Source organism: Schizophyllum commune (genome assembly GCF_000143185.2).
Source record: "Schizophyllum commune H4-8 unplaced genomic scaffold SCHCOscaffold_1, whole genome shotgun sequence".
Classification (NCBI taxonomy): domain Eukaryota; kingdom Fungi; phylum Basidiomycota; class Agaricomycetes; order Agaricales; family Schizophyllaceae; genus Schizophyllum; species Schizophyllum commune.
The window spans coordinates 1,458,604-1,479,414 of record NW_026089538.1 but is presented as its reverse complement, the minus strand read 5'-3'; the positions used below and the strand labels follow the sequence as shown (position 1 = coordinate 1,479,414).

Genomic DNA, 20,811 nt, shown 5'->3' with positions numbered 1-20,811 from the left:
CAAGAACTGTCAAGTTGCTCCCGCTCCCTACTTGTTCTACAACCTTGAGGACTGCGCGCGGACGCGTCGTTGAGCGTGTTGGTTATATCTTCGGGAGCTAGCCCACGAGTATTGCGTCCAGAATGTCCAAGATGCCCTCTGAGAAGCGCGTCATTATCGTCGGTGCAGGGTGCGTTATGCCCATTTGCCCTCCCGATCGCCAATCATTAACGCGCTTTATGGACTTGCAGAGTGGCGGGTATAGCGACGGCGATTGCTCTCAAGACGCAGCTTGGGTTTGAGAACTTCACTGTACGTTGACTTGTTGGCAGACGTCGCGTGTAGGGGTTGATGCTGATGGACGTGTCTATCCAGATATTCGAGAAAGCGGAGAGGCCCGGTGGAACGTGGAGGGTGCGTATACGCTTCTGCCCAGTGGGCTTTGTGGTTGACGATGTTGCTCCTTTAGGATTCGACATATCCAGTGAGTCTGTGCTCCTCACCCTCGTCGGGTAGCAATCACTTGCTACCTCCATCCTTCCATCCCACCTTCATCCACATCCCTTCCCAAAATGCTGATCCTTCCCCCAGGGCTGCGGCTCGGACATCAGCGGTCACTGGTATAGCCTCTCCACCGAGCTGAACCCCAACTGGAGCGCCTACTACGCGGGCCAGCCGGAGATCCTCGCCTACTGGGACGCGCTGTTCGCGAAGCATAGACTTGCCGAGCACACCGTGTTCCGCACGGCGGTGGCGAGTGCAGAATGGGACAACGAGCGCCAGCTTTGGCGGGTCGAGACGGTGTCATGGCAGAGGCGGGGGAAGGCAGCCGAGGTTGAAAGCGTGGATGGCGAAGAGGCTGACGAGACAGAGGAGACGCGTGGCACCGCCGAGGCAGAGGTCCTCTTCTACGCCATCGGCGGGTTCATGGCGCCCATCTACCCGAAGGAGGCGGAGGGGCGCGCCGTCTTTCGTGGCGAGCAGTGGCACACTGCGCGCTGGCGGCACGATGTCGATCTCGCTGGCAAGCGCGTGGGCGTGATTGGGAATGGGTGCTCTGCGTGAGTAGGCGGGCGTGCGTAGACGAGACGAAGGGCCCCTGCTGACGTGGATTTTCCCAGCGCGCAGATCGTACCCGAGCTGGCGAAGGACTCGTCGACGAGGTGAGCTATACTTGGCGTCGGCTAGAGTGAACGAAGACTGAATGGGGCACAGGATCGTCAACTTCGTCCGCACGCCTCAGTGGTATGTGCCGCAGGTAATACGACATCTTCGAGTCCCTGTCATCGACCTTGATTGCTGAATGCCGAATCAGGGCAACAAGCGTTACTCCCCGCTGGTGAAGTGGGCGTTCGCCCACATCCCCGGCTTGTTAAGAGCGTACAGAAACATGATCATGGCTCGAGTGAGATACCTTTCCGCTTGTTGACCTACAACTGTCAACTGAGTTCTGACACTGTCAAGTCCGACCTTGTCCACCTCATCTTCAATCAGCAAAACAGATTGCTTACCTGGATTGCGAGATGGGTGAGTAGCGCCAGGGTCTTACGACGTATCCGCCTCCTCACGATCGGCTTTCAGGCCTTGACCAAGTATATCCGGGACACAGCGCCCAAAAAGTACGTGGACCGACTGGTTCCCAATTACGGTGAGCGTCAATTTCGCCTGGCCAAATTCTGGCGAGTCTGATAAGGTTGGCGAATCTAGCCGTCGGGTGCAAGCGCATCATCGTGGACCCCGGCTTCTTGAAGAGCTTGCATCGCGAGAATGTCGAGCTGCGCCAGGACGCCATCGATAGCATTATCGAGGAAGGCGTGAAGTTGAAGACGGGTGAGGTTGTGCCGCTCGATGTAATCATATACGCGACGGGCTATTCGTTGGTTTGCAGCCCACAATCCGCAGTCGACTTGCCAGCTGAGAGCCCTGAAAATAGGATGCGCCGGACTTGCAGCACATCAAGGGCTCTCGAGGGCAAGCACTACATGAGTACTTCGTGGAGCAAGGCGGCGCGACGGCCTACCTCGGATGCAGTATGCCTGGATTTCCCAACTTGTTTTACCTCTTGGGTGCGCACGTTCCTTCATACGTCGGTCAGAAGGCGCTCACGGACTTCGCGAAGGCCCCAACGTCGCCTCCGGGCACGCTTCCGTCATCTTCAGCGAAGAAGTGCAGGTACGTGGCTTCCGAAGGTGCCTTTCGGGCGTTGCAGCTTATTGTCCGTCTACATTCAGATCCAGCTGGCACTGCAGGTGATGAAGCCTGTGCTTGAGGGGGAAGCGAAGTCGTTTGAGATCAAGGACGAAGTGGTGGACAGGTATAATGGATGGCTTCAGTCCCGTTTGCGGCACTCGGTATGGACCGACTGTATGTCGTATTATCGGCAGGACCGGCGCGAGGGGAAGATTGTCGCAACCTTCCCGGGGCCGGTCACACTCTTCTGGTGGCTGGCGCGTCGCCCGAAGTGGGACGAGTGGACGGGGGTCGGCGCAGAGGCCTGGGCCCAGCGCTTGGCGGCGGCGCGGCGTCGAAGACGCTTCGGCTCCTTCCTGTTGCTCGTCGCAGCCTTCCTTGCTGGGTGGGCGAAAAAGAGGGGGCTGAGGCTAAGATAGAAAGCAGTGTACATTACAGCACCTCGCGATGACTCACTGGCGTGCAAACAATGAAGTCGAACTTGCCGTCACACGGGAATTACCGAGAGGCGAATTTCCAAATCAACAGCCTGTTCACACCGGCCGGCCGACGGGGCGTGTGATAGTTCAGAGTCTCGATCCACCTGCGCTCGTCGTCGTCGTAGCCGGCCCCCACCTCCCTCCTTTTACGCTCAAACTGCTGGCTCCGTGCCGCGCGGGTGCCCGGCTATGACCTCCTACTCCCACTCATCCTCCTCCTCCACCGCCAACGTCGTCGGCGTCCACTACCGCGTCGGCAAGAAAATCGGCGAGGGCTCATTTGGCGTCATCTTCGAGGGTGCGTCGCCCGACACCACACGTTGACTGTCAGCTGAGAGACGGTGCAGGGACGAACCTTCTCAACTCGCAGACCGTTGCCATCAAGTTTGTGCGTGTGGGCAACCGAGGCGTCAAGCGTTCTCTGACAGGCGCGCACCCCACAGGAACCCAGGAAAGCGGAGGCACCCCAGCTACGCGATGAATGTCGGTCCTACCGCATCCTTGCCGGCTCAGGTGCGTCGTCCGAACCTAGCACCAGCTCATCCAGACTAATTGGCGCACAGTCGGTATCCCGACCATCCATCACTTCGGACAGGAGGGCCTGCACAACATCCTTGTCATCGACCTCCTGGGCCCCAGTTTGGAGGACCTCTTCGATATGTGCGGGCGCAAGTTCAGCGTCAAGACGGTGTGCATGGCAGCGCGGCAGATGGTGCGTCGCATATGTGACACAGACAAAGACATGCGCACCCACACTTCTCCCAGATCACCCGCGTGCAAACCATACACGAGAAGAACCTCATTTACCGTGACATCAAGCCCGATAACTTCCTCATCGGTCGCCCTGGCACGAAGACAGCGAACAGTGAGCGATGAAGCGCTTCCCTTGTTCGCCTACTCATTCGCGTCCAGTCATTCATGTCGTTGACTTCGGTATGGCCAAGCAATACCGCGATCCGAAGACGAAGCAGCATATACCTTACCGGGAACGCAAGAGCTTGAGCGGCACTGCGCGTTACATGAGCATCAACACACACTTGGGGAGAGGTGCGTGAGCATGACTTCATAGACTCGGCTTCCGCTGATGGCGCGTAGAACAATCACGTCGGGATGATTTAGAGGCCCTGGGTCATGTCTTCATGTACTTCCTGCGAGGCAGCCTTCCTTGGCAAGGGCTCAAGGCCGCCACGAACAAGCAGAAGTACGAGAAGATTGGCGAGAAGAAGCAGACCACACCAATCAAGGAGCTTTGCGAGGGCTTTCCGGAGGAGTTCGGAATCTACCTCAACTACGTTCGGAAATTGGGCTTCGAGGAAACTCCTGATTATGACTTCCTACGGGAGTTGTTTTCCAAGGTTCTCAAGAGCAATGGGGATCAAGATGATGGTGTATTTGACTGGAACTTGCTAAACGGTGCGCTGCTCAACTGTTTCTGTATGCACTTCTTTAATCTCTCGTCCTTCAGGCGGCAAAGGCTGGGAAGCATCAGCCGTAAGTGTAATCAATGTCATGTACATCGCAGTTGCTTATAACTTTTTCAGAACAAGGGATCGACCGATGCTGGGCAAAATGCTCGCCTGGAGGCTGCTGCCAGGGAAGCACGGCAGGATCGTCGACGTATATCGCAACAAGGTGGCCCTGTACCTCCGTCCCCAGCGCTCGTCAGGCATGGTTCGAAGCAGCGCAAGGTCCCAGCCGCTCTCACTCCAGGCGGCGGCGTATCAGGACAGATGACGCCGCACTCAGCCGCGGCCCAAGTCAATGTCCCTATCGGTGGCACACCGCGGGGTAGCTCGCAGCATCCGTACGCTGGCGCCGGCGCCGGTGGCTACGACTACGGCGACGATGGCGGGTACGGGCAGCCGCAGGCGCAGCAGCCATACGGGCGAATATCGCCCATGGTCCCCGCCGCGGGCACCGCGCCGCCTGCGGTGAGCAATGTGAGAGCCCACGCGGGCGACGTCGGCGTGTCGCGTGACAATGCTTACCATGGGCAGGACATCGACGAGCCCGCGCCGAAGAACAGCCTGTGGCGTATTCTGACGTGCCGATGCGGTTGAGCGACGAGCGCCTTACGACGATCCCCTGCCTCACGCCGCCGCTCGTGCCTCGCGAGCCTCACGAAGTCATAATATCCCCGTGTACGCATACCGCCAGCCCGCGTCTGCGACCTGGTCGCTGTCCCCTTCCCCCACATCCCCCGTTCCACCTACGCCCTCCTGTACCACGACGTGTCCCGGTCCCACAAGACGTACCTCTGGTGTCGCATTACGCCTGCCTACAGTATCCCAGTGTCGCCATACGCATCTCTCCCGGTGTCGCTTTACGCATCTTCCCCGTGTCGCTTACGCCTTTCCTACCGTGTTGCCATACGCTCTCCCATCGGTGTCGCCATACGCCTCTTCCCCCGGTGCTCTCCTACGGTTCCGCTGGGGCGCTCAGAACTTTCGCCGCGCCGCATGCTAACGCTCTACTATACCCTTCTAGTACTCATCCTTAATCTGCATCCTGTTCTATCTCGGTCCGTCCGCTATTGGGTTGGAAGTCGCCTTTTCTTACTTTTTTTTTCTCTTTCACGAGCTTTCATGAGTGCCACAAATTCGGCTAATAGAGTTGCGTGTGCCAGTGACTTTTTGTGTGAGCCGCCAGGTTAAATGTGAGCCGCATGGAGACTGGACGTCGAGTGTACGTGCATATCGTCCTTCAAAAAACTCGCTCTACTAAGTTTCCGGCCCACGAATACACAGTCTAATATACAAAAGCAAGGAAGATACATGATTCGATTACTGCGCCACAATCTCCTTGAACTCGCCGTTGTCCACCATCTCCTTCACGATGTCGAGGCCGCCGACGAACTCGCCGTTCACGATGAGCTGCGGGAATGTGGGCCAGTCGTTGAGCTCTTTAAGACCCTGTCGGACAGCCTCGTCCTGCAGGATGTCGAATGACGCGAACTGGACGCCCTGCTCGTTGAGCAGGTTGACGATCTTGCGCGAGAAGCCGCAGCGTGGTGCGTCGGGCGAGCCCTTCATGAAGAGGACGACCTTGGCCTAAGAAGGCAACACACCGCCGGTCAATTCTTCTTCTAATAGGTGGGCTTCGAAACAAGCGCACCTGGTTCATCAATGCACGCATCCTCTCCTTCAGCGCCTCCGGCGACTCGTCCATGGGTACATCATTGGAAGCCTTTGCTGGCGCCTGCATATTTTGTGAGCGTGATGAAGATGGGATGAGGGAATTTGGGCTGACCTGTGATGTCTGCGACTGGGGTGCGACGGACGGTCCTGAGGTATGCTTTGCGACCGACGCGGCGAGCTTGGGTGCGTCTGCACCACTGATGCGGTCCAATAGAGTGTGTCCCTGGGCATTGAGGTCAGTGACTGCAATGGGGCAACATTTGGGACGTGCGAGTGATGATAGATCGGCTTATGAGGTGGAGGGGAAGATCCGCAGGAGACAACACATACCCTCAGGATAACAAACGTCGGGACCGCCTCCACATCAAAGGACTCTGCAATATCCGCCGGCTGTTCTGCCTCCACCTGTGTCATAACCCATCAGCGACATTGAGTCCTTCATACGTTCTGCTGGTCCACACACCTCCAAAAACTGCGTCTGCGGGTACTTCTTCGCGAGCTCGCGCACGACCTCGTTCATCTGCTTGCATGGCTCGGCCCAGGGCGCCCAGAAGTTAATCAGGGAGACGCGATTCAGGTCCGCGGACATGATGTCCTGGAACTGCGTTGGCGATTCGATGACATGGAAGTTGGGGGAGGTGGCCATCGTGAGTGAGTGGAGTTCGGTTGGCAGGAGTTGGGGATGGCAATGATGGGTTCGAGCAGGGATCACTACAAGTAAGAGGATCTGCCTGGGGGATGGACGAGGGGGTAATCGAGCGCGAGATGGAGGTGGATTGAGTACAAGACGCAGGGTGGGGATCGGTGAGCCCGATCACGATCGGCCGAACGGGCCGGCTCGGGCTGGCGCGATCTCGCGCCACCGCTACTCAGAGGACTCAAGCTTAGGCAACCATGGCGCACTCCAGTCAGTCGCCAGCGCATAAGCAGAACCACGGAGACATCGTATGCAGCATTGAGTAGTGTACAAGTGAGAAGATGCGCATGATAGGCAACCATGGGTCAATGTGTCCGAATCCCGAGCGTATCAACAATTATGGCCACCGTCTATCAGAGTTCCGCAGCTCTCTCCTTCGCCTGCTCTGGCTGCTGAACGCCCTCTGGTACAGCACCCGCCTTCTCCAGCTGCTGCCTCGTCTCCTCTGCCTCTGCCTTCTCCTTCTCTTCCTCCTTCGCCTTCTTCCCTGCCTCCTCCTTCGCCCTGCTCTCCGCCTCCGACTCTCTTATCAACGCCGCCAACTCGTCCTCCACCAAGTCTTCGTCCACCGCATCCGCGCCGACCGCGCTGTCGACATTGACATTCACTGTCTCGCTAATCTCGCGCGCGTCCATGTTCGCCTCCGCCAGTGCGTCCATCGTCTTCTCGACCTCCTCGCGTTGAAGGGAGGGGTGGGAGAGGATGGAGCGGAGGGTCGCAGTGCTGAGGCTGTAGGATTTCATGATCTGGAGGGAGAGCGTGAGTAGGTGTTGTAGGTCACTAAATGGGATGATGCGTACCTCGACATCGCCCCGCGCGCTTTCAACGCTGATGAGGGTGCCCTCCAAGGTGGTCAGGCTGCCCAGTCGTCGGTTGAGCACCTCCTCGAGGTGCCTCTTCGTGCGCAAGTACGTTGTCGCGACCGTCTTTTGGCCCTTGCGTAATGCGTCCTTCGCTTTGGAGGTGCACCTAGCGACATGTCAGCACACGATTAGAGGAATAGCCAGCATAATCACTCATCCATCCGCGCCTGCAATGCGGATATCTGCGAGTTTAGTGATTCGATGGCTGTGCGCAGCTCTATCACACCCTTGTCAACGGCTGTAATGGTGCGCTCGGCTGGTGAGGTCGACGGGTCCGTGAACTTCACCACCTGAAACCAACATGTCAGCACGCCGACTGAAGGTGGTTCCACAGATGATACTCACGTCCTGCTTCAAATCCGCTACCAACACTCCCTTATCCCTCTGCATGAACTTCAATAGAATTTCCGCGTCCCTCTCTCCAATAATCTGCCCTTCCCCGGCCACGACCTCCCCAAACCTCCGCCTGAAACCAAGCACACTGTACAGTCCATCGCTAGCCCCATCTCCCTTCTCCTCTTCCAGAACCGCCGCTGCTGCCTTTTCAGGCAGGCTTAGGAAGACGTAGTCCCCGTACCAGCTTTGTGTTGCTGAGCCTGAGACGCGGGAGGTAATGGAGTGCACGATAGAGTCCTCTCCAACGATGCCGAGTTGCTCCATAGCCCACCAGAGAGGCTTGCCGACAACATATGTGGCGACGGTGGTGGGAGAGGGTATCCAGGAGGAACTAGGATAGATGGATTGCGTAGAGGTGAGGAATGTAGAGAGTGGTATCAATGTCCGATTGGTGACGAGGTTCGTCTACGCTAGGCGGAGCTTGGTGAGAGTGGAATATGGTGTAGGATGTAACACTCACGATAACTTCGCCGAGCGCCGCAGGCTTGCCGACGCCCTCGACGCGCATGGCGTCAATGAGTTGCCTGTTCGCCTGCAATACCAGTCTGCTGCCAGAAGTAGCTGAGGCAGACGCGAGCGCTTCGGTGCTCCCTGATGCACTCCCGCTCGAGACATGTGTCTCTAGCGCTTTCCTCCACCACTCCACGTTCGCGTTATACGACGCCAGATTCGTATGCTTCTTCTGTGTGAAGTCCGAGTACAGTCCTTGCAGCCTCGAGATCGTAACCGGTCCTAGACTCTCAAGAGATGGAGGGAGTTGCGCTGCAGCATTGGGATTCATGCGCTGCGGTGTCCCGGGCGCGGTCGTGCGTAAGAGACCCGAATTCGAGCGTCGTGGAGTAGAATCATAACCTTGTGCAAGGGTGTTGACACGAGACTTGGCCGGCGTGGCGAAAGCGGACATGGTAGACAGCGACCGAACCTGCAGCCGCGCACAGGTGGTCGTGGCACAAGGCGCGTCAGAGCGCTTGAGGTGATCGGGGCCGGAGAACGCCACATTGTCGGTCCGATGGCCGGATATCTCCGGAAGCAATCAACGCCTTCGTGCCTGAATGGCCTGCCTTCCTCCAGCTCCTCGATGTTATTCGTCCCATACAATCGTTGTCCGTCTTCGAAAAATCCGACTGTACTTTCTGGTAAGATTCCTAGGCGGATGTGCTTAGGTAGAAGGCCAAATGGAACTCTCGTGTAGTGGCGTTGCAATACATACTATATCTCACCGGGTCTTTCGAAAATCCCGCCAAATCTTCGAAACTCCCGGGTAACTCCCTCAAAACGGGGTGCTTTTCTTCCGGAAAAGAATGAGTAGGAAGCTCTCAACGTCCCCTATCGGATGGTGGTACTTTTATGGGCTCTGGAGGGAGGCAAGGATCAGGACGCAGGCGAAGCGGATGACGCACGTGTTTGATGGCCATCAAAATCGATCGGACCATGCTCCCCTCATAGCCAGCCACTTTCACCGCTATTACCGCAAACCAGCGCACAAAACAAAAGTATAGGCGGGTAGTATCAAGCTCAGGGGTCCCTACTGACTTTTTTCCGCGTCGATATACGGTATCTGGAAGGGTGCTACCGGGAGTTTCGAAATTTCGGTGGGATTTTCGAAAGACCCGGTGAGATATAGTAATTCTGCTGCCGCTTTGGCAAGCTCAAGAATTTCTGAGTCAGATAAGGAACTTCATCCCCCTTCCCCGGTGCATTCCATCCTCCTTTAGCCATGCCTCTACCCCTCGGTATCATGGAACTCATACGGTGTCGGGCAAGTGTTATGACTGCAGGCCATTGCAGCCACACCCCCCATCTCGAGACTGATCGAAAGCCATAGTATTTCCGGGACGATGGTCAATTGCTACGATCTCGCGAGGGCAGACGGTGTTTGGGGGAATGGAGAAGGAACAACCCCTGCGCCTGGGTACACCCTGACGACCCGGAGTGGGATAGGGCCCGGCCAGCAAGGATACCTCGCGACTGGCTGGAAGAGGACCGAGAGTTGTGGCAGCAAGAGGAGAGTCGTGAGAGGCGGGACATAAACCTGCAAACACCCAGGGACGCTGAGGGACGAGATGAAAGGACCATCAACACCTCGAGGTTGCCAGATCGAGATGATCCCCGCCCTTCACATACGCAGCCACCACCACCACGGTGGCGCACCCTTTCCGACGACCATTCCCACTCTGCTTCCCCCCACCCCTCTCACGACCGTCCAGCCGACTCTATGGACGTTGACGCCCCCGGGACTAGCGCACATCACGCCATGCAGGCGTCAACGTCGACGTCGGCCCCCGCTCCTCCGCAACTGCCCACGTCCCTATACTCGGACCCCGCAACCGAAATGGCAGAACGAGAAGCATGGGGCGCCCGAGTCAAGTGCGTCTTCCACACTAGCCTCCCCATGACCAGCCTAACGCGCGCCCTAGGGCTATAACGGCCGTCCTCGACAAGTACAAAGAGCTGCAGAAGATCAAGGATGCGCGGCGCGAGTTGAAGACCCTCGCAGGGGAGCACCTCACGGAGAAGCGCGTCGCGCAGCTGAAGAAGCTCGACCAGAGGCTGCAGCAGCTCGACGCGGAGCAGCGCGCGATGGTCGCGCGCATACCGGGCGCGGGGTGGCCGGAGGCGGCGCCGCCGTCGGTCGACGCGGAGAAGACATACGAGGCGATACACGGCTATATTGTGGAGCTTCATGCGACGACAACAGCGATGCACGAGCGTCTAAAGGCCGTGCAGGCGCACCAGAAGAAGGTCGCGGGGGAGGGCGAGGAGGGGGAGGGAGAGACGGCGGCTATGGACGTCGACCCCTCAAGCAGGCCGCGCAAACGCGCGCGGCTAGACGAACAGGCGCAGGCCGCAGAGGACGAGAAGGCGCGCCAGCTCGACCTGCTACGCGAGAAGGCCGCGCACATCGAGTCGCGGCTTGAGGACCTGCGCACCCTTCTGCAGCAGCGCATCGACGAGATCAAGGGCCACGTCGAGCAGACGATCGACGAGCAGTCGAACAAGGTTCTCGAGGTCTTCGAGGAGCAGCTCAGGATGTCTACGGACGGCCTGGCGGAGGACGCGTCCTACAAGGACGAGGGGCTGACCTTCGGGCAGCGGCATGCTCTTCTGCATCAAGAGCTGGATAGCATGGACAACGACGTCCAGCAGATTGGCGGCTACATTGCGCAAGTCAAACAGCTCTTAGACGTACAGCAAACGGAGGTCGCGGCCTTGCAGAGCGAGGTCGAGGAATCTCGCAAGCAGACTGCTTTCGTGAGTGGCCATATATTTTCGCTTTCGGGCCCATCCTAACGGCCTGTTCTTCAGCTCAACGACAAGTTGGCTGCCTATGAGAAGCAGCAGGCGGCGAACAAAGAACGCCTCGCTTCCCTCAGCGCCAAATACGAGCAGCATATGGCGCGACATAACATCCCTTCACCCCAGCGAACACCTTCACCTCAACTCGAACTCATTACTACGTACGACGGCGCGCTTGCGGCTTTGCAGGAACCCATAACGCAGGCGATACGGCGCATGTTGTTACCTCATATCCAGGAATTCCAGCAGGATATCAAGGGAACCATACAGGCGCAGAAGGAGGACATCCTCGCCACGACATGGCCACATATGAGGGAACTACTCGACGCTGTCAACGCCGTGGACCGCGCATTGCCTGTCGCGAGGTCATAGCTGTATTATTATGGTATTCCGAACTTTAATGATCCATTTGGCGACACCAGAGGGAAAGAATTTCAGAGGATTGCGTTCACGGAGCTACAAATACACTGCTACGATATCGTACAACCGCGCGATAATCGACGCTTAGTTCATGCCCATGGCGTTCTTAGCCTTGTTGAGAAGAGAATCCTGTCGGAACGTCAGCTTCGGCGACAGCGAGGAACAAAAACAAGCAGCGCACCTCGTTCTCGTTCGAGTTGCCGCTCAGACTATCGCCCGCGCGCTGCGTTCCGGACTTCTCACTGTTGGGCTGCACCGTCGATGCGAGCGAATCGGCCGTGCCCTAATTTCCATCTGTTGGCGTCAAACGCACGGATGGGTAGGTGGTAGCTATCGCACCTTGGCGTAGTCAGAGACCTGCTCGGTGGCAGTCTTCTGGCTGTCGGGCTGGGTACGATGTGAGCATATGGAGAAGAGCTAGGTAGTGAGGACGACGTACCTTCATCGCCGCCGCGGCCTTGTCGGTGAAATCCTGGCGACCGGCTTGGGACATGGTGATAATGAGCTGGGCAGGGCATGAGTACGAAACTGGAGAATAGAGGGTAACGATGAGCGTACATGAGAATGGGTTGGGTGAGTACAGTAGGGAGAGGAAGAGTGAGTTTACGACGGCAAGGCTCAGGCTTTTATGCCGTCTCAAAATCCTCACCGCGATCGCTCGCTGCCATGACCGCGCTAGTGACGTCGGGCAGGGCATGACGCGCAGAGGCGTAATGGCATGCGGGGAGCGGGGACGGAGGAGGAAATGGGACAGAAGCTGTAGGTAATCCTAGGAGGTCGAGCCCGCTAGTTTGACAGGTTCTGGTGCTAGCCGTCCTCCGGGTGGCCACTGCAAGCTTAATTTGGATACCGTTGCTTTCATTGTCGACTCCGCAGATACTTGGGATGTCCGGACGGGGGAGGTCGATACGTACAGGGGCACGATGCAAGACGCATTCGTTGTCGACGAGGATCGGAGAGAGCTCTAAGTGCTTTCCTTGTCCCGGCCGCACTGCAATTCCCGCCTTCTACTGACTCATAGCGTCGGGAAGATGAGGAGACACCGAGGAGCGGAGCTGAAGAGGACCCGTGCACAATGTAGACGCATGGAATTTTTGACAGCTGTCGACAGTCGAAACCTCCGACGAGAGCAGGTCATAGGATATGTTTATTCTTGTTTGCTCGTTCGTGGACAATTCGCGCTTAGACACTTGAACATTGCCTCGTGGCTTGCACGAACCTACGCGCAAATTACACTGCCCGACATATTCACCAGCTTCAGCAGAAGCTGCGCATCCCAAGGCAGTTATTTAGCCTGATAGGAAGGAGCTTGACCCTCGTTGCCTGCATGTTAGGTATGTACATGGCACACAGCGTGTACTTCAAGTTCTCGCCACGCGTCGGTCAGAAATGCAGGCACGGCCATTGGATAAGGTGCGTCTTTGCGCATCGTCGCTGGTATGCGACCGGGGTTCCCGCATGCGCCGTTGTTCATTCAGATGGGTCATGACGCGACAAGTTGCTGACGACCCGTCTGCGGGCAGTGTGGACGCTCCCCGATGGCTCGCACCATGCAAGCGACGCACAGCTCGAATTTCGTTGTGGCAAGTGGCTGCTCACGTCTTCCTACCTGCTCCCTCGTCAATAGGCGGACTGGAAACAGTGTATTTGCGCGGGTAGACTGCTTTCATGCCAACTTTAGAATGTCTTTCACTTTACCGCTCAGCCGCCTACTCTAACCTCGAACTGCCACGGTCACATGAGAAGACAACCGCGCCGGAACCGTGGGGATGCCAAGACCATCTTCAAGTTCACTTTTCGTACACGGATGCCTGCCGGAAGCCGACGCATACTCGCCTCCGTCTTTTCGGTGCTGCGCACCGGTAGCGGAGCCCATATCGTCAGGCCCTTGTGATACTTCGACACAAATTCGGGCGTTCTCATTGGCTTCTTTATCGGCGTAACAAACCTTCTATCAGCCTCGTTCACATGGTAGCAAGTCCGGTAGGACGCAGGTCAATAGACGGCCCTCGAGCAGTAGGCTCGCGTAGGGGAACTTGTGCTGTTCACCGTGGAGATGCATCATCGCACAGTGTATCGCATGTGCTGCGTGCACACTTCTTGCCCTCCGAGCTCTCGCGCTAGAAACGTATAAAAGCGAGGCATCCGGCTCACCAGCTTAGCCATCCCCGGGTCTCCTCAGTTTTACAGTCCTCATCATGCGGTTCACCTCCCTCGCCTCGCTTATTGCTGTATCCACGCTTGTCGTGGGTGAGTAGTACATTTCTTATTCTCGATCCTCTGCTCACTTTTGTGCAGCGCACCCCGAGCCCGACCTCACCGTCGAGCAGCGTGCTGTTCGCAGGGTCAGTCGCGCCGTTTACCATTGATGTATATCCTATCACTGACAATATACCTACAGCTTGAAGCCCGTGGTCGTGGTCTTCAGGCGCGCAACTGTGCCAACGCCATCCGTGACTTCGAGGACAAGCGCATGCGCGCCCGTGCTCTGAAGAAGCGCGGTCTCGTCGAGGAGGCAAAGGCCCAGTTTGCGAAGCGCGAGGTCATCTCTGGCGCGAGCACTACGTTGTCCGCGGCTCCGCCCACCTACACGGAGCTCCAGAAGTAGGTCGTCCTGTTGACAGGGACGAAACACTGTTTGCTGAACATACAACTTCAGCACGTCGTGCGTGCTCGCTCCCGAGGTCACTGAGGGACCGTACTACATCAACAACGAGCTCGTGCGCCAGGACCACCGCGAGGATCAGGCGTGAGCTATGTTCATCATAATTACCGTTTCGTGTAGCTAACCATCCGCAAGCGGTATCCCCCTCGTCATCGACATCGGTATCCTGGACATCAACACCTGCGAGCCCGTCCCCAACTCCTTCGTCGAGATCTGGGCTGGTGCGAAAAATGTCATTCTGCTTGATCTTCAGCTGACGAATTTATTCTAGCCAACGCTACCGGCGTTTACGCCAGCTACCCCGCCACCCTTGGCGGTATCAGCGGTCCTCCCCCGACCCAGTCTGAGAGCAGTTCCCCTTCTGCCTCTGGCCCTCCGGGCGGCGGTGGACCTGGTGGCCCAGGCGGCAGCATGAGCCTCGAGCGCAACGAGACCTTCCTCCGCGGTGGCTTCCCCACTGACGACAACGGCATCGTCGAGTTCACGACGATCTACACCGGCTTCTACGAGGGTCGCTGCCCCCATTATCACACGATGGTCCACCTCGACTGGTCGATGTCGGACAACGGGTGAGTCACATCTTCGCTCCCGACCTGGCGCCCGGCTCATCGTTCTGTAGCACTCTCGTCTCTCACTCCGGCAGCCTGGCTCACATCGGCCAGTTCTTCATGGGTCAGCTTTTTGCCACTTTACGTTGATTGTTCTGACGCCTTCCCGCAGACGAGGACTGGAACGACCAGGTCTTCGCTCTTGAGCCGTACACCTTGAACACCAACAACCGCACGCTTAACACCGAGGATAGCATCCTGGCCGAGCAGAACACTGACGGTTACAACGGCTTCCTTGCGTACGTAGCTTCCGCCCCTCTGTCCGTTTCCCGACCCTCACACGGTTTTTGTAGCCTCGAGAAGCTTGGCGACGACATCTCCGAGGGTGTCCTCGGGTACATCACCATCGGCATCGACTCGACGGCGTCGTACAGCATCATGAACAACAACTACTACAACTCGTCCACCGAGAGCGCGAGCGCCTCGGCATCCGCCTCGTTCGCCAGCTTCAACTAGAGGGCACGGGCTTGACGTGTGCCATGATGTATTGTGCGGAAAAAATGGGTTCTGTAAAACTGGGATTTCACATGTCTATCTTTACAAATGTCAGTTCACTTCTGCGACCTCGTACACGCTAAGTGTCCGTTTGACGAGTCGAGAGATGGGTGCCGGCCTAGGAGCGGTGCTTCCTACCCTTCTTCGGAGTGACGAGGGCGTGGAATTCGGAGTGCGGCATCCGAGCGACCTCCAAGACAATTGTGTCCGTGTCCCTCCTGAAGACAGCAAAGATGTAGACGTGTCCAGGCAGGAGGTTCTTGCGCGGCACTGGTAAAGCAGTTCTGGCCTCGTCCTTGACGAAATTCACCATCTGCACCGACTGGACCTCTTCAGCCCCAGAGCCGCGTCCCTTCATCATCGAGAGCGTCAAGCGACGAATGAAGCAGCGCGTGTCAAAGCGGAGGGTGCTACTGCGCTCCACCCGGAGGATCCCCGACGAGTCAACGATCAACATGGGCTCTGTTATCTTTCCAGTGAGTCTTCTCGCGTCGTACAAGCCGAAAGCGTGCCACATACCGTGCAGGTCCTTATAAGCGCAGACCAATTTGTGGCCCGCCCGCCAGTCAGCCTTCTGACAGTCACGCGAGCAGTAGAAGGCCTGAGCGCAGCAGCACATCTTCAACGTCGACGACGAATCAGACCAGCGGGTACACTACAGACTCGGGTTAGTATCTAGCATGCACGAGGAGCATGATAGCATCGCACTTGCCTGGTGGTGGGCGCATTTTGCATGAGAAATTTCTCTGTTGAGGCGTTTCTTGATTTTTCGCGCCTCGGAGAAGTTCCAGAGTAGTTGGACGAGGGGCTGCCACTTGACGCTGGTGGCATTGTCAATGAGGACAGCATCGCGAATGTTGGCCTGATGGAATGCACGAATAACAGCAGGCCACACCAGAGCCGGTTGTAACACGCGGAGAGCAAGGTCTTCGAAGATCTTCATGCTCCTGGAAGAGAATGTCACGCAGCGAAGGGCCGTAGCGACGCGTCCGAGCAAGGCTAGGAGACCACATTCCAGGCCGGCGATGATGCAAGAGGTCGGGACGCCTTGCGCAGGATAGACAGCCCCAAGGAAGGCAATCCAAATCCCCGCGCCTGCATCAGGCAAGGGGCACAATGACGCAACGATGGACTTCCTACATATAGCCATGAAGATGCGACTAATCACAACTCCGAGCGATCTCTTCGAGTTGGGCATGCGTAGCCTGTGCAAAGCATTCGGCGCCAGAGCGAGCATGTCCAGTACAATGCCGCAATTCTCCAACAGACGCGCAGGCGAGCCAGCCACTGTACCAAAAAGGAATTGGCCTGGGAGATAGACCCAGTCGGTCTTGTTGAGAAGAACGTTCAACAGCGCGGAAGGGTCTACTGTTGCCAATGCAGCGAGCGCACGCCCTTCCGTGCCTGGGGAGAGTGGAAGTTCTTTCAGAATATCGATCAACCGAGACGCCGGTTTAATCAAGTCCTGGTTCTGCGTCGACAGAATCATGAGAAGTACTTTATGTATGAAGTCTTGTTGCGCTAGCAGGAACTGTCGTGCAGCAGCATGCGGCCAGATAGACTGGAAGATGGTACTGGAGGAGGAGAGGACAGATTATTTCAGGCGTTCAGCATCTTCTTTCGTGCCCTTCAGGAGCAGGATATCCACGATTGATGTGAACGACACCGTGAGCAAGGCTATCCAGGGCCACGCATCTGAGAGGAGCGAAGACAGGCTTTCGGGAAATGACTGTGAAGCAGACAAGCAAAGCTGAGCGTAGGCTTGCAGTGCCATGGTAGCGCGGTGGATGATTTCCACGCCGTCCGGCATGAAGGCCAAGACATCGATGTCGGAGGGTCGCAGAGAGTACCTCAGCAGATCAAGGATTGTTGGCAGTATTTCGAGCGGTATCGGTGTATCCGCTTGGGTATATTGATGGAATAAGGCCTTGAATCGCGCCTGAGAGGGGTTTCTTGAGCATCAATCTCGAAACAATGGAATCAGAGAGCTTACCAGAGCATCACGGTGGTTGAGGGATAGCAAGACAGAGTTGCTCATTGTTCCAGGCTATACTGCTGGTCGTCGTCGCTGTCAGAAATAGATGTGGCTCAACGCGACGTATTCCAGAAGATGAGATCGAGGTTGCTGAGTCGGTAGTACCGGCAAGAGCAAAAGATGAATGCGTTCAAAAATCCGGTGCAACGAAGGCGGGGTATGAGTTGGAGGGGAAGAAAAGACGGGTGGCCATGTTGATAATAAATTTACTGCAGGGCCTGAGCTCAGACCAGTGGACACTGACCTCAAATCCGGCCTCTTTGAGCAGCCATGTATGTGACGGTGTCACCATGAATGAACGGGGTGGTGGTCAAGATACAAGGAGAAAGGACTCAATGACCGCGAATTGCCGGTCAACGGATCAAGAAACGATTGGTCCCGATCAGCGAGGAAGGGTGTGACGCACTGCGTTACGAGAGCGCCAGCAGGACATACTCAGTTACTGACCATACCCCTTGTCCTCTACACTGTCTCCTCCTCTCGAAGCTTCACTCAGATCTTTCTCAATGGCATCAATTCGCCTCCGACACCCCAACGGCGTCGCCACCATCCGCGCCGCTCTCGATCGCGACGACTTCACCGTCCTCGACCTGCAGCAAGAGATCTTCTCCGCGACGCAGATTATCCCGTCGCGTCAGAGGTGTGCGTGGCGCTCTCCTCCCATCCAGCGTTCACCCACGGACTCGATGCATGAATTCAGTGAAAGCCGGTTACCCGCCGCGCGACCTGACGCTAATCCCCGAACTGCCGGTATCTAGTCTGGGGCTGGCAGCTGGAGAGCAAATCATCGTAAGCGAGACGCCCGGTGGAGGAGGAGGATCTGCTCCGTTCCAAGCATCGGCACCTCAAGCGACGCCTGCTGCACCTGCAGCGGCAACAAGGGCCAGTGCACCTTCAGCCGCAGTGATGCCTCCATCGTCAGATGGGCCGGTGCACGTCGAGATGCGTGACGGTAGCTTCTTCATACACAGGGTGCGCATCGTATGACATGGCAGCTGCTTCTTGCTCACCCACATTTAGGTCGTCCCAGATGACAACTCGTGCATGTTCTCCGCTATTTCCCTGATCTTCAAGCAGTCAATAGCCCATGCCCAAGATATCAGGAAGAGTGCGCACTTCACATTCACCCCCTTCATTCCCTCATCTCACATCTCCGACAGTTGTCGCCGAGGGCATCCGTGGCGATCCCATCACCTTCAATGAAGCAATCCTCGGGTACGTCTTACCCCCTTCCCCTCCCTGAGCACATCACTCATTGTGCACCACGAAGGACAGGATGGAACCCGACAAGTACATCACCACCATCACCAAGCCCTCAACCTGGGGAGGGGCGATAGAGCTCACCGTCCTCGCTAAGCACTTTGGTGTCGAGATCTCCAGTGTTGACGTCGAGACTGGTCGCGTCGACCACTTCGAGCCCGAGGGTGGCGCGGACACGCGCTGCGTACTAATATACTCGGGCATTCACTACGACGCGGCGTCAGTCGCGCCTATGATTGACGCACCAAACGAGTGGCATCAGACCGTGTTCCCCATTGTACGTCGCCTTTCTTCGCATTGCCTGGGCTGTGAAGCTGACGCTAATTGCAGCGCTCTTCCAACGACGCCTCGGATGAAATCATCATCGCCGCGAAGAAACTCGCCGACATTTTGCGTTCCAAGCGCGCATACACGAACACGGCGACCTTTGACCTCAAGTGCGAGAACTGCGGTCAAGGTCTGAAGGGGGAGAAGGACGCGCGCACACATGCAGCGCAGACAGGGCATACCAACTTCGGCGAGTACTGAGGGCGTCTCGTTGAGGCCAATTCTCCTCCGAAATACCCGATGTCCCCCGCTAGCATCAATCATCAGAGTTCGACGACTCCGTGTCGACCTCGTCTCCATGATCAATGACTTGTTTGTAGTCGAGGACCAAGGCTTCCAGACGCGATCACGTGCAGTGCATGCGGAAGCAACGAGACATTGTCAACCGTTGGACAGATCATCGCGCCCGTAAAGACCTCAAGAGTGCCTAAGAACGTGAAATTGAAGGAAAAGTAACCAAAGCACAAAGAGAGCAGAACTACATAGCAAGTCACACACAACCTAGCCACCTACGTCGGTGGCACACAGGTCATGGCCGTTCTCGCTGGAGGTAATTTACATCTGACGGAAAGGTGAGTTCACGCGAGGGAAGAAGATGGATATAGACGTACATATTGTGAGAGCCAGCGGAAGCCTGTCAATGGGACCTGGTGAGCCAACGAAAGGGAAAGCATACGACAAACGACGCACCCTCTCCGTAGCCCTGTCTCTGTACAACAGAGCACATGAAGATCTCAATAGGGCGGATGTCCGTGAGGGGGACCTTGCCCTGCAGAAAGGTATCAGGCTGTATATCGTATATACACTACAGCTGTTACGCACCTTGCCAGTCGTCTGGTACAAGCCCAAGTGGTGCCGGAGTTCCTCCTCGCTGACAGCACCCGGGGCGTCAATCTTGTTGCCGAGAACAAGGAAGGGGACTTTCGCGAGCTGCTCGATCGAGAGGAGTGCGTCGAGCTCAGCCTTCGACTCGGCGAAACGCTCGAAGTCGGCGCTGTCGACGAGGAAGACGATACCGTCGACCTCCGGGAAGTAGTCCTTCCACAGGCGGCGGGCTGATGAGATTGGCAACAGTGCCAGATGGTGTACAGAGTGCAGGAAGGGCGTGTGGCATTTGCGAATATGCGAACGGGAGAGGGAAAACGATAAGCGTATGCGAACGGAAAACTGCAGCAAGTACGCACCCTGCAAGTGACCACCCAAGTCGTACGTGGTGAACTTGACATTGCCAATGGCAAGCTCCTCAGAAGCTGTCAAAAGGTGACCGTCAGCCCCTTCACGTCGTCCTTACACGTGAACCTCGCACGCACTGGGATGCAGCGTAGGCTGGAGCGTGGCCAAGCGGTCGTTCTTCAGCATGTGCAACAGCGTCTGTACGCCTCTTGTCAGCCTTCCCTCCCCCATAGACACAGCTTCTGTCACCCACCGTCTTGCCGGCATTGTCGAGGCCGAGGAAGAGGATTTTGGCGTTCTTGTGCAGCAGGCCTGCACGCGCCAAGCCTTTCAGTGCCCAGAGCGAGAGAACGGGGAGGGCGACAACGCACCGAGCTGCGACAAGACGTCCCAAAACCAGTTGAGGATGAACATGGCGCGGGCGGGGAACGGGTGTGGTGAACAGTGTCAAGGTAGATGACGACGGCGGCGGCCAGGCCTGGCGGGTGCGTCCGTTACGGATGTCACATAAACGTGACGTGTCCACGTCGTTCGTCACAGATGGCGCGCGCGACGCGCCTTGTTCATTTATTCGACTACGCAGTGCTGGAACGCGTTTCGCAGCACAACGAAGGGATAGGAACTGAAATACACCCTTAGAAGCTGCTTGACACGGCGCGGAGCGCTCGTGAACCTCATCTAGCCCTTCGCAGGCACGTGGAAGCTGAGCAGCTGCCAGAAGCAGTCTCGGGAAGCAAAGCCCTATCGTGAGTGGAGGCCGTGCTTATGATCTGTACACCGCTCAACTGCA

General features: G+C 57.0%; 13 protein-coding genes across 13 annotated transcripts; 7 read left to right on the top strand and 6 right to left on the bottom strand.

Moving 5' to 3' along the window:
- Positions 1 to 131: 131 nt before the first annotated feature.
- Positions 132 to 2,588, top strand: SCHCODRAFT_02661224 (FAD/NAD(P)-binding domain-containing protein; the record flags this gene model as incomplete). The annotated part of the gene is made up of 15 exons (XM_003035228.2): positions 132 to 169; positions 231 to 291; positions 355 to 393; positions 449 to 463; positions 571 to 780; positions 838 to 1,040; positions 1,101 to 1,142; positions 1,195 to 1,237; positions 1,295 to 1,384; positions 1,444 to 1,506; positions 1,561 to 1,627; positions 1,687 to 1,859; positions 1,913 to 2,045; positions 2,099 to 2,151; positions 2,211 to 2,588. 15 exons carry the CDS (start codon positions 132 to 134, stop codon positions 2,586 to 2,588), a joined length of 1,608 nt encoding a protein of 535 aa, XP_003035274.1.
- A 249-nt stretch (positions 2,589 to 2,837) lies between these two features.
- On the top strand, positions 2,838 to 4,180 carry SCHCODRAFT_052195 (kinase-like protein; the record flags this gene model as incomplete). Its single annotated transcript, XM_003035229.1, has 7 exons — positions 2,838 to 2,933; positions 2,980 to 3,036; positions 3,092 to 3,161; positions 3,212 to 3,360; positions 3,414 to 3,513; positions 3,561 to 3,695; positions 3,744 to 4,180. 7 exons carry the CDS (start codon positions 2,838 to 2,840, stop codon positions 4,178 to 4,180), a joined length of 1,044 nt encoding a protein of 347 aa, XP_003035275.1.
- A 1,146-nt stretch (positions 4,181 to 5,326) lies between these two features.
- SCHCODRAFT_02605624 (glutaredoxin) lies at positions 5,327 to 6,566 on the bottom strand. Its single transcript, XM_003036029.2, has 5 exons — positions 6,249 to 6,566; positions 6,116 to 6,190; positions 5,898 to 6,008; positions 5,763 to 5,846; positions 5,327 to 5,698 (listed from the first exon to the last, which is right to left on the bottom strand). Exons 1-5 carry the CDS (start codon positions 6,429 to 6,431, stop codon positions 5,432 to 5,434), a joined length of 720 nt encoding a protein of 239 aa, XP_003036075.1. The 5' UTR covers positions 6,432 to 6,566; the 3' UTR covers positions 5,327 to 5,431.
- A 144-nt stretch (positions 6,567 to 6,710) lies between these two features.
- SCHCODRAFT_02605619 (uncharacterized protein) lies at positions 6,711 to 8,738 on the bottom strand. The gene is made up of 5 exons (XM_050344173.1): positions 8,202 to 8,738; positions 7,691 to 8,146; positions 7,499 to 7,635; positions 7,283 to 7,451; positions 6,711 to 7,228 (listed from the first exon to the last, which is right to left on the bottom strand). The coding sequence occupies exons 1-5, from the start codon at positions 8,643 to 8,645 to the stop codon at positions 6,836 to 6,838; spliced, it is 1,599 nt and encodes a 532-aa protein (XP_050202791.1). The 5' UTR covers positions 8,646 to 8,738; the 3' UTR covers positions 6,711 to 6,835.
- A 501-nt stretch (positions 8,739 to 9,239) lies between these two features.
- On the top strand, positions 9,240 to 9,944 carry SCHCODRAFT_02682594 (uncharacterized protein). The gene is made up of 2 exons (XM_050346746.1): positions 9,240 to 9,354; positions 9,410 to 9,944. The coding sequence occupies exon 2, from the start codon at positions 9,580 to 9,582 to the stop codon at positions 9,769 to 9,771; it is 192 nt and encodes a 63-aa protein (XP_050202790.1). The 5' UTR covers positions 9,240 to 9,354; positions 9,410 to 9,579; the 3' UTR covers positions 9,772 to 9,944.
- Positions 9,945 to 10,321: 377 nt separating this feature from the next.
- SCHCODRAFT_02482363 (uncharacterized protein) lies at positions 10,322 to 11,410 on the top strand (the record flags this gene model as incomplete). Its single annotated transcript, XM_003035230.2, has 2 exons — positions 10,322 to 10,993; positions 11,048 to 11,410. 2 exons carry the CDS (start codon positions 10,322 to 10,324, stop codon positions 11,408 to 11,410), a joined length of 1,035 nt encoding a protein of 344 aa, XP_003035276.1.
- Positions 11,411 to 11,445: 35 nt separating this feature from the next.
- Positions 11,446 to 12,068, bottom strand: SCHCODRAFT_02605614 (uncharacterized protein). Its single transcript, XM_003036031.2, has 5 exons — positions 12,017 to 12,068; positions 11,898 to 11,963; positions 11,798 to 11,845; positions 11,640 to 11,741; positions 11,446 to 11,587 (listed from the first exon to the last, which is right to left on the bottom strand). The coding sequence occupies exons 2-5, from the start codon at positions 11,949 to 11,951 to the stop codon at positions 11,543 to 11,545; spliced, it is 249 nt and encodes an 82-aa protein (XP_003036077.1). The 5' UTR covers positions 11,952 to 11,963; positions 12,017 to 12,068; the 3' UTR covers positions 11,446 to 11,542.
- Positions 12,069 to 12,708: 640 nt separating this feature from the next.
- On the top strand, positions 12,709 to 13,247 carry SCHCODRAFT_02605612 (uncharacterized protein). The gene has a single exon (XM_050344172.1). It carries the CDS (start codon positions 12,848 to 12,850, stop codon positions 13,115 to 13,117), a length of 270 nt encoding a protein of 89 aa, XP_050202789.1. The 5' UTR covers positions 12,709 to 12,847; the 3' UTR covers positions 13,118 to 13,247.
- Positions 13,235 to 15,559, top strand: SCHCODRAFT_02524400 (aromatic compound dioxygenase). The gene is made up of 9 exons (XM_050343502.1): positions 13,235 to 13,708; positions 13,757 to 13,803; positions 13,860 to 14,062; positions 14,118 to 14,207; positions 14,259 to 14,344; positions 14,395 to 14,692; positions 14,743 to 14,795; positions 14,844 to 14,970; positions 15,025 to 15,559. The coding sequence occupies exons 1-9, from the start codon at positions 13,657 to 13,659 to the stop codon at positions 15,185 to 15,187; spliced, it is 1,119 nt and encodes a 372-aa protein (XP_050202788.1). The 5' UTR covers positions 13,235 to 13,656; the 3' UTR covers positions 15,188 to 15,559.
- On the bottom strand, positions 15,345 to 16,715 carry SCHCODRAFT_01084550 (uncharacterized protein; the record flags this gene model as incomplete). The annotated part of the gene is made up of 4 exons (XM_003036032.2): positions 15,345 to 15,688; positions 15,746 to 15,827; positions 15,871 to 15,881; positions 15,935 to 16,715. The coding sequence occupies 4 exons, from the start codon at positions 16,713 to 16,715 to the stop codon at positions 15,345 to 15,347; spliced, it is 1,218 nt and encodes a 405-aa protein (XP_003036078.1).
- SCHCODRAFT_02524393 (uncharacterized protein) lies at positions 16,535 to 17,549 on the bottom strand. The gene is made up of 3 exons (XM_003036033.3): positions 17,506 to 17,549; positions 17,220 to 17,294; positions 16,535 to 17,165 (listed from the first exon to the last, which is right to left on the bottom strand). The coding sequence occupies exons 2-3, from the start codon at positions 17,262 to 17,264 to the stop codon at positions 16,821 to 16,823; spliced, it is 390 nt and encodes a 129-aa protein (XP_003036079.1). The 5' UTR covers positions 17,265 to 17,294; positions 17,506 to 17,549; the 3' UTR covers positions 16,535 to 16,820.
- A 146-nt stretch (positions 17,550 to 17,695) lies between these two features.
- SCHCODRAFT_02605607 (OTU-domain-containing protein) lies at positions 17,696 to 19,268 on the top strand. Its single transcript, XM_003035232.3, has 6 exons — positions 17,696 to 17,903; positions 17,962 to 18,233; positions 18,282 to 18,369; positions 18,422 to 18,476; positions 18,537 to 18,798; positions 18,852 to 19,268. The coding sequence occupies exons 1-6, from the start codon at positions 17,768 to 17,770 to the stop codon at positions 19,047 to 19,049; spliced, it is 1,011 nt and encodes a 336-aa protein (XP_003035278.1). The 5' UTR covers positions 17,696 to 17,767; the 3' UTR covers positions 19,050 to 19,268.
- SCHCODRAFT_02605606 (ARF/SAR superfamily) lies at positions 19,252 to 20,733 on the bottom strand. Its single transcript, XM_003036034.2, has 8 exons — positions 20,393 to 20,733; positions 20,275 to 20,333; positions 20,159 to 20,219; positions 20,033 to 20,098; positions 19,671 to 19,903; positions 19,539 to 19,617; positions 19,460 to 19,482; positions 19,252 to 19,409 (listed from the first exon to the last, which is right to left on the bottom strand). The coding sequence occupies exons 1-8, from the start codon at positions 20,433 to 20,435 to the stop codon at positions 19,404 to 19,406; spliced, it is 570 nt and encodes a 189-aa protein (XP_003036080.1). The 5' UTR covers positions 20,436 to 20,733; the 3' UTR covers positions 19,252 to 19,403.
- Between the last annotated feature and the right edge of the window lie 78 nt (positions 20,734 to 20,811).

What these genes read in the sequence shown, in the direction of transcription:
- SCHCODRAFT_02605624 (XM_003036029.2), bottom strand. Translation starts at nt 6,431, where the DNA reads ATGGCCACCTCCCCCAACTTCCATGTCATCGAATCGCCAACGCAGTTC. An exon ending in CGACGTTTGTTATCCTGAGG is followed by an intron (nt 6,009 to 6,115) that starts GTATGTGTTGTC and finishes CTCAATGCCCAG; the next exon opens with GGACACACTCTATTGGACCG. An exon ending in CCCAGTCGCAGACATCACAG is followed by an intron (nt 5,847 to 5,897) that starts GTCAGCCCAAAT and finishes CAAAATATGCAG; the next exon opens with GCGCCAGCAAAGGCTTCCAA.
- SCHCODRAFT_02605619 (XM_050344173.1), bottom strand. Translation starts at nt 8,645, where the DNA reads ATGTCCGCTTTCGCCACGCCGGCCAAGTCTCGTGTCAACACCCTTGCA. An exon ending in CGGCGCTCGGCGAAGTTATC is followed by an intron (nt 8,147 to 8,201) that starts GTGAGTGTTACA and finishes CGCCTAGCGTAG; the next exon opens with ACGAACCTCGTCACCAATCG. An exon ending in TAGCGGATTTGAAGCAGGAC is followed by an intron (nt 7,636 to 7,690) that starts GTGAGTATCATC and finishes TGTTGGTTTCAG; the next exon opens with GTGGTGAAGTTCACGGACCC.
- SCHCODRAFT_02682594 (XM_050346746.1), top strand. Translation starts at nt 9,580, where the DNA reads ATGGTCAATTGCTACGATCTCGCGAGGGCAGACGGTGTTTGGGGGAAT.
- SCHCODRAFT_02605614 (XM_003036031.2), bottom strand. Translation starts at nt 11,951, where the DNA reads ATGTCCCAAGCCGGTCGCCAGGATTTCACCGACAAGGCCGCGGCGGCG. An exon ending in AGGTCTCTGACTACGCCAAG is followed by an intron (nt 11,742 to 11,797) that starts GTGCGATAGCTA and finishes GATGGAAATTAG; the next exon opens with GGCACGGCCGATTCGCTCGC. An exon ending in GCAACTCGAACGAGAACGAG is followed by an intron (nt 11,588 to 11,639) that starts GTGCGCTGCTTG and finishes ACGTTCCGACAG; the next exon opens with GATTCTCTTCTCAACAAGGC.
- SCHCODRAFT_02605612 (XM_050344172.1), top strand. Translation starts at nt 12,848, where the DNA reads ATGCAGGCACGGCCATTGGATAAGGTGCGTCTTTGCGCATCGTCGCTG.
- SCHCODRAFT_02524400 (XM_050343502.1), top strand. Translation starts at nt 13,657, where the DNA reads ATGCGGTTCACCTCCCTCGCCTCGCTTATTGCTGTATCCACGCTTGTC. An exon ending in GACCACCGCGAGGATCAGGC is followed by an intron (nt 14,208 to 14,258) that starts GTGAGCTATGTT and finishes ACCATCCGCAAG; the next exon opens with CGGTATCCCCCTCGTCATCG. An exon ending in CATCGGCCAGTTCTTCATGG is followed by an intron (nt 14,796 to 14,843) that starts GTCAGCTTTTTG and finishes GCCTTCCCGCAG; the next exon opens with ACGAGGACTGGAACGACCAG.
- SCHCODRAFT_02524393 (XM_003036033.3), bottom strand. Translation starts at nt 17,264, where the DNA reads ATGAGCAACTCTGTCTTGCTATCCCTCAACCACCGTGATGCTCTG. An exon ending in TCAACCACCGTGATGCTCTG is followed by an intron (nt 17,166 to 17,219) that starts GTAAGCTCTCTG and finishes AACCCCTCTCAG; the next exon opens with GCGCGATTCAAGGCCTTATT.
- SCHCODRAFT_02605607 (XM_003035232.3), top strand. Translation starts at nt 17,768, where the DNA reads ATGGCATCAATTCGCCTCCGACACCCCAACGGCGTCGCCACCATCCGC. An exon ending in TATCCCGTCGCGTCAGAGGT is followed by an intron (nt 17,904 to 17,961) that starts GTGCGTGGCGCT and finishes GCATGAATTCAG; the next exon opens with TGAAAGCCGGTTACCCGCCG. An exon ending in GTAGCTTCTTCATACACAGG is followed by an intron (nt 18,234 to 18,281) that starts GTGCGCATCGTA and finishes ACCCACATTTAG; the next exon opens with GTCGTCCCAGATGACAACTC.
- SCHCODRAFT_02605606 (XM_003036034.2), bottom strand. Translation starts at nt 20,435, where the DNA reads ATGTTCATCCTCAACTGGTTTTGGGACGTCTTGTCGCAGCTCG. An exon ending in CCAGCCTACGCTGCATCCCA is followed by an intron (nt 20,099 to 20,158) that starts GTGCGTGCGAGG and finishes ACCTTTTGACAG; the next exon opens with CTTCTGAGGAGCTTGCCATT. An exon ending in GAGACAGGGCTACGGAGAGG is followed by an intron (nt 19,483 to 19,538) that starts GTGCGTCGTTTG and finishes TCCCATTGACAG; the next exon opens with GCTTCCGCTGGCTCTCACAA.